Source organism: Lampetra planeri, chromosome 3 (assembly GCF_965212315.1).
Source record: "Lampetra planeri chromosome 3, kcLamPlan1.2.h2, whole genome shotgun sequence".
Lineage (NCBI taxonomy): Eukaryota > Metazoa > Chordata > Hyperoartia > Petromyzontiformes > Petromyzontidae > Lampetra > Lampetra planeri.
In genome coordinates this window covers 20782197-20797916 of record NC_136109.1, presented here as the reverse complement: position 1 = coordinate 20797916, position 15720 = coordinate 20782197, and the positions used below count along the sequence as shown (strand labels likewise).

Sequence of the window (15720 nt, the reverse complement as noted above, 5' to 3'; positions counted from 1 at the left end):
GTCCCCTTCGTCCTGTTTCAGGAGGCGTCTTGTTGTTTTTGCTGCGTCCAAGACGAGGATGGTAAGATCGCATTTCTCGTGCGCTCATTCAAGAAGGCGTACACCGTCAGACCACGGGCAGTTTCCAACAGTCAACGCTCAATTATCCAGGCCAGGGACGGGGGGTCGGTCCAGATAAAAAAAACACAGATAATGAAAAACATAGGGATATTCAGAGATAGAAAAAAATGTACCCGTAAAAACAAAGTTTTTCACTATAAATCCTTTATATGCGTGGCATCGGTATTATTTTATTGTTAATTTCTGTGTTTCTTGAGTAAGAGTTTCATTTTTATCACATTGGTATTTTAACTAAAATATGAATTATTTTTTTCCTTGAAAGTGGAAAATTTTGGAAAAAAAATTTCACAAAAATAAATTGTCACGCACAACGAGTCTGTGTGCAAAATGTCAGCTCGATTGGATCACGGGAAGTGGGTTAAAAAACGACCGAAAGATTTGCACGGTCGTAAGCGTGCAAGCAAGCAAGCAAGTTAACTTAATATAAAGGATTAAAAAATAAGATTAATCCTTCATCTATGTAGGATGGGGGTTAAAATGAAGAATGTGTTGCCGGTTTTTATTGTGGTTTAAAGTAATTGTCCACTAAGTCACAGACGTGTTAGGAGCAGCTAATTATCATGGGCGTGGAATGCCATATCTTCTCTTATTTTTTTTCACAAGCATGGTTGATCCACACCCCAGATAATCTAAACATTGATAATGGACAGTTAACTGTAAATGTTTTACCCTTCCACATTTTGCAGCGTTTTTTTTTTACAACCCACCATTGCATTTCTTTTTTACAAAGGGACACCTTTTCCTCACCTTACATTTTTTTTTTTAAATGACACGTTTGAGAAATTATTCCACGCTCGAAAAATGTTTAGCCCGTTTGAAACTCGACAACAGTTGTAGCAGGTGCAAAACAAAGTGACGGGAAACAACGGCGTTGGTGTGTGTGTTTTGTGGTGGGGAAGGGAAAACGATGGGGAGTGGGCGCAACTTGCATGAAATGCCTCGGTCTCTCTGAGATAACATTCCATGTGGACCTTTTTGCACGTCAGTTATACTGGCAGCTTGCCTGACCGGTTATGACAATGCAGACTAAATATGATCGACTGAGCAACAGCTCTGGGATCACCTTTTTCCATTAGATAGCGTTCATTGTATTTTCCAAGCAATTTCGAGAGCACTCTGTACTTGTGTAATTTATTAAAACGGCGGTGGCTGCCTTGAATTGTTGAGTGTACACAAAGGGATACTGTCATCTGTAATTGTATTCGATTAACAGATTACTTGAGCCATGAGTTGTGTTTCACGTGTTAGCAAGCAACGATTGAGAGTGACACAGTGGTTGGCTACATGTTATAGATTTTATAGCATAGCATTTGACAAATGTATAAGTTATGTGCTCTTTGTTTATACATATCCAATAATCTCCCAAATTATGCTAAATTTAAAAGGTGGACAGCAAATACATACCTTGTTTTAAGACGTTTCTATACCAAATGCATGTTTATGAAAACCCTTTAGTTTATGTCTGAGGTGTCACGGATAATTTAATATGTGAATCTGTTTGAATTACCGATACTTATGTGCAGTTGGCTGACCCCATTTGCTAAGGGCCCTAAGCTGCAATCTTACACAACACATGCAGCGAAGCAGGCTACAGTATGTGACTTCTGCGGCATGTATTTAAAATCCTGGCACACTGCTATGACTAAAGATCATAAACAGTGCCCACAAGGCAATCATGCTTTGTAATGCACAGTTGTATGTTTAAACATATTTATATTGATGTTCTTTTTGTCATTTCTCATTTTGATGTCGGAAAGATGGCAAGATGGCATTTCACTCATGGCACAACGGTTGTTTTGCAGCCAAAATATTTAAATATCCATGAAAGATCTGTCTTAAAAAAAATTATATTGTTAGCAATGCAGCTGGATTTGTCTAACCCATTGAAAACCATCATGTTTGCAGCATGCTGTAACGGAGCTAATCTCCTTGTGATTTAATTAGATTCTGAAGTGTCGCAAATCAATGGTCTCAGCCTGGTCACCAATGTCTGCTACAACAATAATCACAATAAATAATTGTATGTGTTTAAAAAATTGCTAGCAGTATGTTACAATTAATTTCAAACAGCGATTCACTGCTCTGACCCAAACGCATTCCTCATCACACGACCTGACACTGATAGTGCATTGTAAGATCAAATAAAAACAACAACATTACTGTCCTCGTGGTTTTACGCTACATCTTACACCATCGTTGTTTCCATTCGCAAGGTGCGGTCTACGAAGAGCCGGAAGATGGGGGAGGACAGAAGGTGGTCTTTAACGAACGCGACGGCGTGGTGTACAGCTACTCCTTCTTCCACTTTGTTTACTTCCTCGCCTCGCTATACATCATGATGACACTCACCAATTGGTTCAGGTGAGTCACCGACCCGATGGGCATTCTCATCTTATTCCTGTTGGGGGGGTGGGCAGCATCATGTGTCATCGGTTGCTGCTCGTAGGTTGACAGGAAATCCAGGAATAACGATTGGACAGGGTTCGGAAGAGTCGGTCAAAAACCCCCTCTTGAGATGGGTCTACTCGAGATCGGCGTCTGACGAGGAAGGCCTTATGTCTGCAGTGGCATGATCAAGCAAATCAAGGGCTGCACGTTTACCTTTTACATGAATGTTGTTCATCCATCGTGTGCGTGTTTGATGTTGGTGTCTTCTGTACCTATTCATCTAGTTTGTCAAAATAGTATGAACATAATTTGCTTTTGCAAAACATTGATCACGTCAAATAAATTATATATCCCGTAGGCTTTCTATATTCATACATATATCCAGAAAGAGAAACGCATTGCAACAGCTAAATGCGACAAGACGGCGACTGTTGCGTTCTGCCACATTGGCGTACAATGCCACTCACGTTTTGAGAAAAGTATGAGAGGCACGCTGCACTCGGGTGTATTCAGGGCAGGCAGGCCTGTCAAAACACGTCAGTTGTTGCACTTCCTCGACACTGACACGCTTACACAGTGCGCTGGAGAAGGAGTAATCTACAGAAGCTTACTGTGTCTTTGGCAGTAGATTATCCACTGATTTCAGGGTTACAACATTCTCGGTTTTGTTTGTTGGTTGTAAGGATAAAAGAACCCTGTTGCTTTAATCCCGGAGGCTCTCTGAACAGAGCGCGCTGCTAGCGGATACTTGTTCCTCAGCCACGGACCCTGATGACATGGTCAGGTCCACACACTGGCTCCTCTCTTGTGTCATCACCAGCAGTTGTCACAGCGGATACCGATTTTTTAGGATGTACTGACCTGGGGCAGCGGTTTATAAGTTGACTTGGAGTTGCCGCTGGGTCACTGGAAGGGGGGGCGGACCTGTTGCTGCTTATAACGTTGTTTTAAAAATAAACTACAAATTTAGGCCGCCTCTTGTCACAACCTTTACAAGTACCTCTAGAGGCCAGACGAGCTTCTCTTTCAAAACAATCAGAAGGGTTAATTCCATTACGGGAATTTTACGGCGTAATTCAATTGTTAAACAAAATTGCATTCATGCCTCGAGGAGAAAACAATCGATGCCGAGCGGCGTTTTAACACACGAGCGGATTTAAACAGATGTCCGTTTAACACGTAGGCTTTCGCGACCAATATTATTCATAATAAACGTTGTTGGGTTTAGATCGCGTTATTTTATAAATGTGTCGTAACCCTCCACCACCCGACACGGCCAATCAGCAAAAAAGTGTCACGTTGACAAAATACAAATAGTTCACTACTTTAGCCTACCGGTGTGTCAGCAATTGAGAATATGTAATGGTTCTGTTTTTTTTTGTCTTTTAACGCTATAAAAAAAAGTATACACACCAGCTGGTAATTGTATAGCAAGGTGTGGCCTGTTTTTTGTAGCACTTTTGTGTCACTAAGCCCAGCAGTACTGGGTGTGTTACCACAAGCACTTTGGTGTTGTGACGTAATACGCAAGCTTGCTGTGGTGTGTCACAGTTGTTAACGTGTATTAAAGCAGTTTCAAAGATCTCAGCAGCGAGTGTCCATCCTAATACTGGGCGTGTAATGATGCTCCCATTAGTTAATTAAAGTCTATTATTTCGCTCAAGATACGTGAATCTCTTATTTGGAATTCATACAAATATGCGCAAATGTTTAATTCAGGTTAATGAGGGCAACAAACCTGTACAAATGAGACCGAAAAGCAAGAAACAATAAGACAACTTGATAAAAAAAATAACTTGTCTCACTTTACCATCAGGTTGACCACAAAACTTGATGATTCAGCAAATTTATGACAGGGGTAAATCATTACACGCTTGATTATTTGCAGGATCGTTTGGTCTAATGTTTAACCTTATCTTTTTGTATTATGCATAAGTAAGTTGACTTATCAGTTGGGTTTGTTTGATTGCCAAAATGTTATGACGATTCGTTGAGCAGACAATTCTTCCTGATCAGTGTATCCCGTTCTTATTTGTTTAAATCAAAGCAAACCCGATAGCAGTTTCACCTTAACTGTGTCTCCTCAGCAAGGTGGTAAACTCTACTGCCTGGTCATCTGGTATTAGTCGTAAAAAACATCGGTGAAGACTACGGAGGCCGGAATTATGTTGCAACATAATTTAACGTAATTTAATGTGTATGTATATAAAAATGTTCAGGATTACATTATCTGTCCAAAAAACATGTTTAGCTGTAAGTATACTGTTAAGTGTGTGTTTAAGTCTAGATTTGAAGCTTTCGTGTGTTTAAGTTGATATCATTTGTCTGCAGTACACAATGGGACACAGCTAATTATTTGCATAAACTTTCATTCATTCTAGGATAGCTAGTGAAACACATTTCTCATAATTAAATTATTTTGGGACATTTGTGTTTGGTGCTCGCAGTATTTAATTGCAGTGGTAGCAACTTGCCATTTAGTTTTGAAAATTGTAAGAAGCATAATTCGATATCCTTTGTCGACACACTGCACCAGAGCTAAACTCCAATAAGGCCACAGCTCTAATGTGAAGGATCCCACCACACCCACCCTGTGTGCCTCCCCCACCTCGGAATCATCACCTGAACGTTTATCCCGGCAGCTACGAGAACGCCCGGCTGGACACAGCATTCACGCAAGGCAGTTGGTCCACCTTCTGGGTGAAGATGGCTTCATGCTGGGTGTGCCTCTCCATCTACACGTGGACTCTGCTTGCCCCTCTCTGCTGCCCTGGTCGTGACTTTTCGGACTAAATGCACCCGCGCCGGAATGCCAACCCACCTTGCACCTGCCTTTGCTGTGCCCCCGTGTATTGCAGATTTCTGCTCTACCACGATTTAAGTGACCCACGTTACATGCACCGAATCTGTTGTCTCTGTAAAATGGCTGACTTTGCCATCAGGTAAATATTGCATGCTTCTATACGAGATGTTGTACATTGAATTTAATTTGACTGTTTGCTCCCTGGTAATTTGACCTCATTACCAGTTTATGGGTCATAATTTGAGGAAGCTTCATATTCTGTGTAAGGTTTTCTAGTTTCACATATTTAGATAATAAATGCAGGTGTTTGATATATAATTGAATTAGCAGAACTCCTTTCTGGGTCTGTGTGTAAAAATACAAATAATTCCTAGTCCATCAGTGTATTGGCTTTCCAGACCAAATAGTATCATGCGAAATTGTTTAAGCGGCCAAATGCTGGACTGGTGTCAACATTCTCGGTCTCGTCAGTGGAGTAGAGTCAGGCTTTGTTAAATAAATGTTGCCAATAGGCCGATGGACTAAAATATATTTGTATTATTACGTGGAGACAGAATGGATTACGCTTATAATTATGTTAACCCATAATGCATCACGGCAACGCATAATGATTATATACGTGCAATTCGAGTTTAACAATTATGATGCACCAGTGTTGAGTTTCAATTGGCCACGGTGACGCTCTGGTTAAGTCACTTCACTCAAAGTTGGAAACTTCTCAGTTAAAGTCCCGTGTTAAGAACCGACTTGGCCTATCATCACTCCATTGTTGAAATAATAAGTACCGTTTTGTGGGAGGTCAACAGTACTTCTCCTTGGGAAGATTGGCCTTTGCCATGGAAATTTTGAATTTCCACCACTGGTTTAGAGTTGCCACTGAAGGCCAATGTTTTATTAAAACTGTATCTCCACAGTAGGGAGAGAAAAATGTATATGGAACTTGCAGGTAATATCCTAATAAACAGATTCAATAGCTTCGAAGAGCAAACTGATTAAATTGATGTCAACCCTTTAATTATGAATTAATTAGCATAGCACGGAGAAAATTAGGTTAAAGTTTGAGGAGAAAATAGAGAACTAGATACACACTGATAATTGGTTTTTTACCCTTCTATCTGGCAACAAAACTGACACCTTTTTACAAGGAGTCATGTTTGCATAGACCGCAATACCTGCGTCATCTGGTCCAACCCATGTGAGACTAGGCTCTAAGGAAAGCTGTCTCGGGTGTGGACCAATCAACTTCAAGGACAGTGCACATTATCAGAGTTATGTCATTTGTTTGCATTATGACTGCAGGTATTGCGGTCTATGCAAACATGACTCCTTGTAAAAAGGTGTCAGTTTTGTTGCCAGATAGAAGGGTAAAAAAAAATTATCATATTTTTACTGGCAAATGAGGTTCCCATGGTGTAGATACACACTGTGTGTAAATTACCGGAAACTTCACACAGTAATGTGAATGTAGTTAAATTCTGAAAATGAACTTGACATTAAACCAAATTAACAACTGTGTAAACACTTAAAACGTGGTCAGTGCTTATCTTTAAAATTTTTGTTAATGATGTTAATGTATAAAGACTTTTCGGTGACATGTTGCAATTGGAGGCAATTTTTTGATACATTTTATCCAGCTTTCTATTTACACACGTCTATTAATGTAAGCAACTGGTTTATATTCCAGAACAATGATTTCAGCATATCGATACGTTTGCCACAGTTAATTTCGCCTAACTGCTTGTCCCATAATCGCTTGCATAGATTTTCATCGCACTCATAGAATGTGCTGATGAACTTTTAAGTTATTTTCTAGACTTACAAGCACTCCTGATAGAATTGTTTAACATTATAATTGCTATTAGTACAATATGTTAAATAAGAAGCGTGTTTGCTTTTATTCGTTTAACTTGTATGTATTTGTTGTCGTTAGTGCATTTCATGCGTTGCATTATAAAGAAACGTTATAAAACCAACAAGCATGTAATGATCCACGATTTTATTAAAAAAATATTTAACTTTGTGTCTCGTTTTTACCATCGCGTTTGCATTGTTTCTACATTTTTTTGTATGTCTTTGCGTGGCAATGTTGATCACAATATTTAGCCTAAGCATTATAATTGGCCAAAATCTAAATAACTTTTCACGTAAATTAAATTTGCATAAATGAACCTTATAAATAATCTTGATGTGAACTTTTCAACGACGGTGACGTAAGCGTAATATTCGTCATCAATTGATGCGTCGTTACAAGCCTGAAGACATCGCTCTCTGCATTTACGGTATTTGAGTGCGACGATGCATTGGAGAAGTACAATATATTGCATGTTTGTACCTTTATTGAATGTAATGGTAGTGGGGGAAACCAAAAGTTTTGTTCATCATTCACAGTAACTGTATTTTATACTGTGAATAATAATAATACTGCGTCGTTTAGTATCGTCAATTCGCACACGAGGTTAATGTCAAATTTGTCGCAATCCTATTGGCTGCTTCGCTGTTAATTACGCCACAGCAGTTGACCTTTGTGATGTGTGGATCTCTATAACGACCCTCATCACCATCACGGTGCAGTGGTGTGCGGAGGCAACTGATGTATCCACGAATGCCTTTTGAATTAATGAAGTTATACGTTTCAGGTATGCATCTGTTGTGTTTGTTGACATCTTAAATAAAGCATTCTTTTCTGGTGTTATTCGTTACAGGCAACATTCATCACTGGTTATGATTGTGATGTGGTTCATGATGTGGTGGTATCGGAGTGGCTCTTAGATGGAGATATGACCTGCTTTGTGTTTACATTCTGACTCAACAGCAAGATATGTATGCACCTCTCAGATTTGTACATGTCTCAATGTTGTAGCAACCAGACCAGCTGACATCATGGTTTTAAAAAAAAGTATATGTCAGTCCCTTTATCAGTCCACTGCTGAATGAAGGCCTCTTCACACCGTGGCAGTCATGGGGGTCGTTTGGCCCATACTTCACCATGTTGGTTAATGCTGGTATAGGTGAAGTGGGGCGGTGGGGTCAGGACCACTTCATATTTCACTCGTCACTCATGTTAGGCAAGTCCAGGAATTGAACTGTGCCCTAACCACGGTGTCTGCTGGTTCATCCCCAGCGGATTTGGTATCTGGCTTAAATTCAGGTTCCTATTTTTGTACGACAAAATTTGCCATGTGTATATCTTAATAATTACATCCAAAGCCTGTGATACAAAAGTAAAATATGTACTCAATATAGTTATTTGCAGTGGGCTGCTTTTAACTGCCGAGTTAATGTCGTTTGTGGTTATGTTCGGTGTTATTTTAAATCGAATTTTAAGCGATTTTATTTCAACTTCCCATCCGCACTCATCAATCTCCTAAACCTCGAACCTCCTTGACTACGTTTGGTAGATGGATTGAACTTTGTAAAATAACTCAACAACCTTTGGCTAAATCTATCAATGTTAGCTGAGAGTTGAGTGTGGACAGTGGTTAATGTATCCATTCAAAACAACACGTCGCCGCTGTGAAACGGGCACCCACATAAAGTTTTAGTTTGGCAATTCGTATTTTTTTCGTAATTTGTCGCGCTCTAAAATTATTTGCTAGTTTAAGTGCTTTTTCAAATGAATAGCCCTGACTCTCTGCAGCTCGCCCGTTAGTTTATGGGCTTTTTTATTTTACGCTGACCGCCAAAAGTGAATTACGTGGCTCTCTTGTTCCGGTGTGGTCTCGGTGCCTAATCGCTTAAAATCAATTGAAGCAATAGCTGCCCGCAGTATGCCGTGGATGTTATTTGTTATGAAACTATTATCTGTGGAGCGCGTGCTATGTGGTCACATCCATCAGGGAGACCGCAGGGAAGAGAGGACTCCCGACAGCTATTGCACAATGTTCAAAGATAAATACATAGCGGGCACCCAACACCCTGCCGCGAGGTCTTCTACAGTTGTGCCGTATGGCTCTGCGATGTGTGGTTTGGGTCGAAGCGGCCTGTCACTTGGCGTGGTGTTCGACGTTTCGCTCCACGTGCTGGGAGCTCCTGAAGAGGCGACTTGAAGCTCCACAGCACGTTGAGGGCATTGGCAGATTATTTCGCACCTCCGATTAGCAGGGTTGGCTACGTACGGCGCGAAAAAAATCAACAGACAGACATCGTGCCAAACGAAACGCGGTGCACCAAAATCGCAGCCGACAGCTATTTCTTCCATATAACTCCCCCCCACTCACCATTGTATTATGAAGGCGAGGATGCAGCTGAATGTGGTAAAGCAGTAGCAGCAGGTGCCACTTGCCAGTCTCTTTCCAGCATGACAGACGGGACACCACCACGCTCAGGGTACATGCCGGCTCAGCGATCTGATTGAATCGTCACGATTCGGTGTGATGATTTGAATCAACTATACTCTTACGCATGGCAATAATAAAGTGTGTTCAAGAGCTAAATGCCAATCAATGTCGTGGTCTGCGAACCACGAGAGGCATTCAGGAGGGGAGAGTCCGTAGAGTTTTGCTCTTCTTCCATTGAAGGAGCGCAGACGACGATGGTTACTGTGATTTTATTTGTTTAAGTAATTTTCAGAAAATATTTGTACAGTCTTGTATTGTTTCTGTGTTTTTTTTCGAGCTTGTAAAGTTTTGTGCATTCCCTTAGCCTGCATATAACATGAGCGTATGTTTGTATAATTTGTGCACATTTTTTATCGATTCTTACACGGACGTTCTGATGCGTGTACGTCGAGTGTAAGAATCGATTAATCGTTGCATGCTTTGTCAACACCAATTCGGTCGTGGTTGTGCAGGCCAGTGAGTCATCCCTGTCATATGAATGTGGAATTTTCACACCATTCGCTGAGGGCAGCCAACAGCCATCCTCCCACATAATTCTAATCTCAACATTGTTACAAACTCGCATGTCATTTTCTCAAATGAAATCATACGCATCATTAGATGCATCATAAGATGCATGAGAAATGGTAACGGCTTGGGGAGGCTTTCATCCAGTAGTGGATAGTGCATGACTGATGGTTGAACATGAGATCCCATGGTATTCGCTTGCCGGTTTTTATTTTGCCGTCAAATATAATTGCAGTTGCCAGATTTTGACTGCCCCATTATATTATTTGGGTCTTTCGGTAAAGTCACGTAGATATCTACGTGTCTTTATGAATTCCTGCAGTAACGAAAGCTTTAAGTCGAGAATGCCCCATTATAGCTGCTGAAAATCACATCTCCTTTGCTGGAGGGAAATCTTCGATCAATAACCATCATAAGGAAATCGGTTGGCATCAGATAGCACTGATGACTTCACAAATGAAAGTGCATCTGATAGCTGTATACCCTATGAGAATTGTGTCAAACCTCTTTGTTTCGAGTCGCCGTCCTGAATGAGATAACTAGCTAAGCTCACGTGAATGCCCTTCCGAACGGTTTGCTGCTTACGTCTTCTGCAAAACATCACTGCTCAAGATCGGAACGTGTCGGTGAGTCATCGGGAAAGAACGGGATGTGGTAACGCAATATGGACTAAGAGCTTGGGAGGAGAAGCAACAGGTGAATCCTTGCCGGCGAGCTAATGTCAACATTTACCGAGCATAAAGGGGAAACACCTCGTGACCTGGTAAGGAAATGCCTGCTGTGGGACAGACATTTTGCAACGTTTCAGCTTAAATAGCAGCGGGATCAACTCTTGGCAGGTGCTTCGTAATTGACGCCAAACTTCGTCTCTTCCTGGCTCTACTCTCCGATGCGTGCAACACAAATAATACTTGCGGGGATTTTCCCACCAGGGCAACTTGGATTATTCACCTGCCCTCGTATCGAATGGCCCGGATCTAATGGGTAATGTTTTTTCCTTTTCCCTCTCTCTCTCTCTTCTCCCTTCATGCTTTCAAGTTCAACGAAAACACCTTTGTGGAAGAGAGTAAATGTAATGCTTTGCGTGAACTTGTTTATTATTGCATTGCGTAGCGGTCATTATTTTATCCACTTTGTTCCCCCCTGCAGTTTCCTGTTGAGGAGTTCAAAGTGAGTGATCGGTGGACGTGAACCTCCCTACCCTCTAATTTGTGGCGACAGAGCTATTTGGCTGCTACTTTCAAACGGCTCTATGGACTGGGTTCAACTGAACAAGCAACAAAAAAGGCAAGATATTTAAATGCAGACTTTAGCAGCAACGTAACAGCTGCTCTCAGCGAAAAAAAGGCGTTGGACATTATATTAACGTGCTGCCTTTTTAGAGTCGTCTGCTCTAAGACGGCGTTTGGTGGTGAGGCATTTTAAATCTGTATTATGTAATCGCTACGAACGATACAATCGAGGGCTTTTAACATTGGCGGGGGTGGGCACGGGGAGGCAACGCCTCACCACCACCCCCCCCCCCCAACTGTACTCCTTTATTAATTTATCTTCAATAGTTGACAGTTAACATTTTAAATAAATTGATTCATTTTATACACAAGAGATGCCTAATCTGAGGGACAAAGCGAACCCCTGCCACCCCCCCCCCCCCAAATATAGAAGTCACTCTCCGCCTTTGACTTTAATAAAATTTAGCATTAAAATGTCTCAATATCAACCTAAAAGCCAACGCTTTATTTCGCATTCATCTTCCCTCAATCAGTACGTGCTGTGGACCCCCTGCCCTGTTCAAGCCTGTGCATGCGAACATTTATTTATGTGCACATCTCGAAATGCGGTCGTATTTAGATGCGATACAAATCCAAATGTCACCCTTGCTAAAGTGCAAGCTTCATTCCAAAGCTTCTCAATGCAAGGTCATCTCGGGTTCAATCTCACACCACTGGCATGAAGCGTGTTACACCCATCACTACCCAGCGTACATCCCAGCATCTTCTTGGTTCTATCGGTAAAGTCACGTAGAATGGAAATAATAAAATAATAAAAATTCAACATAATATTATTTCCATTCTACGTGACTTTACCGAAAGAACCAAGAAGAGGAATCCCTGCAGTCACGAAAGCTTTACATCGAAATACATCGCATCACTTTACAAGCCACCGGGGCCATCACCATCACTATTCCTGCATCGACTGATCGAGAGCAAAGGTCGTGGACACCAAAAGGTAAATATGGGAATCCCTCCGAGCCTGCAGGCTGGAACGTGAATCCACGCTTGGCAGATGCAGCCCTATTACAAACAAACAAACAAAAAAAACAGCCGTGCCTCGCAGCCCAAGTTGCCTGCGAGGCCAGACCGTGGGCTCTCCAGGTGAGACTCTAAACGTTCAGGTAGCAGAGGTCGGCGTATTATGTCGGCACAGGCAGTCCTGCAGGCAGAATTTTTTTTTTCAAACATATTTATCTGGCGAGCACAGCAAACAACGCATGACACTAGAACCACGCACTGTCAAATAGGCCATCAATCACACGCACGCAGGCGCAGGCAGAGGAGGAGGAGAGGTCGAGGGGGAGCCACCCGAGGCGCTGTCCGCTCGTTCAGCCCGCGGGTGGCTCCGAGGCGAGCGCCTTTGGGAGTCACTGCCGCTCGAAAGGGAACCTCGCGGATGCCCTTCAGCGGCACGGCGATGGGGGAATGTGCGTCAAGGGGGCCGGCATTCCGCACGCCACGATGGATTCCTTCTCGTCGCGATGACAGATGAGGGCTGAGGTCTCCTTACAGCTGTATACATACTCCCCGAGTCCACGCTTTTCACGTTTCTTCCCCTCGTCCTCAATCATCCCAGACACCTGCGGGGGCATTGCTCGTCGCGCTCGCCGTTCGAAGACCGCCGGCTCGAACTCGATATCAGAGTCGTTGCAACGCTTTCACAATTTAAAAGGATTATCTCGCGTCGGTATAATGCGCCTAAAAAAAGCAAATGTATGCTTTCCCCCCCCCCCCAAGTTTAAACTCGCCATCAAAAGCAGAAGCTGCGAACGCTGGTCACTCGTGCGACACCTCATAATAGTGCGTGCGAACAGGGCCGGCCCGAGGCATAAGCGAACTAAGCGGCTGCTTGGGGCCCCCTGGCCACCAGGGGGCCCCCGAATCGTTTTTTTTTACAATTAAATAACTTAAACAAGTGATATAAATGAATTAATGAATGAATGAATAAATGATTCAAGACAAGAAAATTCTGTCGACAACTGCTGCTTTGTCACGGCTCACGGATGTCACGGCTCATTGACAATTCGCGTGGGCGCGGGCGCGGGCGCGGGCAGGTGCGCGCAATTGTACGTCACGATAATAAATACGCCTAAGCCATGTCACAAAAAAGGACGTATCCCTCTGGTGCCGAAAAAAGAAAAAAGAAAAGGACCGAGGAGGAGAAAAAAGAGCGAGATAAAGGTATGTTTGCATTATTATTTACAGTATGTTTTGTGCAGCAGCAGCACAAATTGTGCTCACGTCACTTGAGGAAGCAGCTAGCTAGTCATGACTCATGATATTTTTATAAGCCATAAAAGTGGTAATATAACGCACCAGAGCTAAATCCCCGCCACAACAGTGAAATGTTATTAATATACATTTATCTAGGTAGTAGGTGTGTATTTCACGTTGATAGATAGAGAGTCTTCCTGAACTTCCCCAAACTATGATGACTGCCTTTGAGCTTCTCACATACCTCTCACAAAATGAGATGTGTGAGCTTTACCCAAATCTTTGGGTAGCTCTCAGGATAGCCTGCACTCTGCCTGTGTCAGTTGCCTCAGCAGAGAGGAGCTTTTCCAAGCTCAAATTGATAAAAACATATTTGAGATCATCAATGGCCCAGGAAAGACTAAGTGGACTTGCAGTCATTAGTATTAATAACAAAGTTGGCCAAGCAATACCATACAATGATGTCATTAGTGACTTTGCCTCCAGAAAAGCTAGGAAGGAACGATTTTGAGGTCATTGTTGTACAGTTGACATTGTTGAACCCTTGCTGTTCTTATGTTTGCTTTCATTATTTAAGTATCTTTTTTTTTTGTAACATTCTATTTTTGATTAGATTAATGTTTGTCTATTTTGGTTTTATTTAAAAGATTGCACATTTAATGCACATTTGCAAATAATTTATTTAATATGTTTTTTGTGACCGTTTGTATTCAGAAGTTTTAATAAAAGAGTGAAGTATTTTAAGTGTTGTTTTTATTTTTTATTAATACATAACCTCACTGTATTCGTTTATAATATTCGCTATAACATTATAGTGTGACATTTGTGTCAATAATCTTCTAGCACAGATGAGTCTGCGTGGTGGGAGGGGGGCCCCCAAATCAAATTCTGCTTAGGGCCCCCAAGAGGCTCGGGCCGGCACTGCGTGCGAAGTAGTAAATGTTTTGAAGAACAAGTTACGTCAATGGATGTTGAGTAAACATTTTTGGTGAAGTTAATTTTTTTCCTCACTCTGGTAATCGTTTAGTAGACTCGTTAGAAATCAAGCGTGTGAAACACCACGTGGAATGCTACCACGTGGCCTGTGCAAGGCGGTGCAGAAGGTCGGGCTCTTTGTCAGTGCAGATTTTGAGAGTCGTTCCCTTCGGTGGCTTTATTCTGAGCACTGCCCCGCCCCCACCTCACACGCTGGATACTCAATAATTGCCCCAACTGCTCAAGCCGGACCTTGTTAAAAGTGATTGAGACTCGCCAAGTCTTTAGTAAATAAGGTTGTCCGAGTGTAGGCCGATGTTATTCTCCGCTTGTGGTACTGAGCAAACGGTGGAAATTGCACTTCCCTGTATTGAGGACAGTCTTTATAGGTGGGGGAGACAAGCACTGTTGGATTCCCACAGTGGGACTGTTCTAATGACCCCAGAGGAAGAATAGGCTGAGTCAGCCCCTGACCCAGTTTTGAATTTGCTAAATTCGAATTTTCAAGATGACTGCTGTCACCATAGTACTGCCTGGATTATTATTGTTATTGGATTTTCAATGTTTTAACGGAAAAATTAAAGAATGCACAATCCGCATTAAAAAATTTGGAGAGAAAAAACGTAAACGGTACAAACTGACCTTCAAACGCGCGCAACGGAGATGGGATCCAAGCCAATGCCCCCGTCTCTATGGGATCTAAGCCAATGCCCCCGTCTCTCTGTGGGATTCAAGAACGATGCCCCCCTCTCTATGGGATCCAAGCCGATGCCCCCAGTTTCTCTGTGGGGCGTTGGCTGCCTTACTGTAAATCCGCACTTGGACGCTAAAAAGGCCTCTAATCGCCAAAGCGATCTGGCTTGTCTCTGAAAGAACATGTGATGTTTGCAGCTCAAGGTGGAGTTTTATATTCTAAAAAGGGGGTGGCATAATTGTCAGTCACTTGTGCCATAACCTGCTCCTTTTCCGCATCAGTGACTGAGCATAGGCCCAAAGTGCCAAGTGGCTATCGGCAAACAGCACTATTGAATGTGTAAATGATTAAGTGTTCATAGTTTTCTTGAATTTGAGCAAGGTTATAAGAACTTGGGGAAAGCAGATG

At 42.2% G+C, this 15720-nt stretch overlaps 1 protein-coding gene across 1 annotated transcript in view; it reads left to right on the top strand.

Moving 5' to 3' along the window:
- Positions 1–7331, top strand: part of LOC144740823 (serine incorporator 5-like) — a 51299-nt gene extending 43968 nt beyond the window's left edge. The window contains exons 10-12 of the mRNA XM_078623551.1: positions 22–61; positions 2334–2481; positions 5151–7331. Coding sequence (XP_078479677.1) covers positions 22–61; positions 2334–2481; positions 5151–5301 — 339 coding nt within the window. The 3' untranslated portion in view covers positions 5302–7331. The remainder of the gene's footprint in view (positions 1–21; positions 62–2333; positions 2482–5150) is intronic.
- Positions 7332–15720: the final 8389 nt, after the last annotated feature.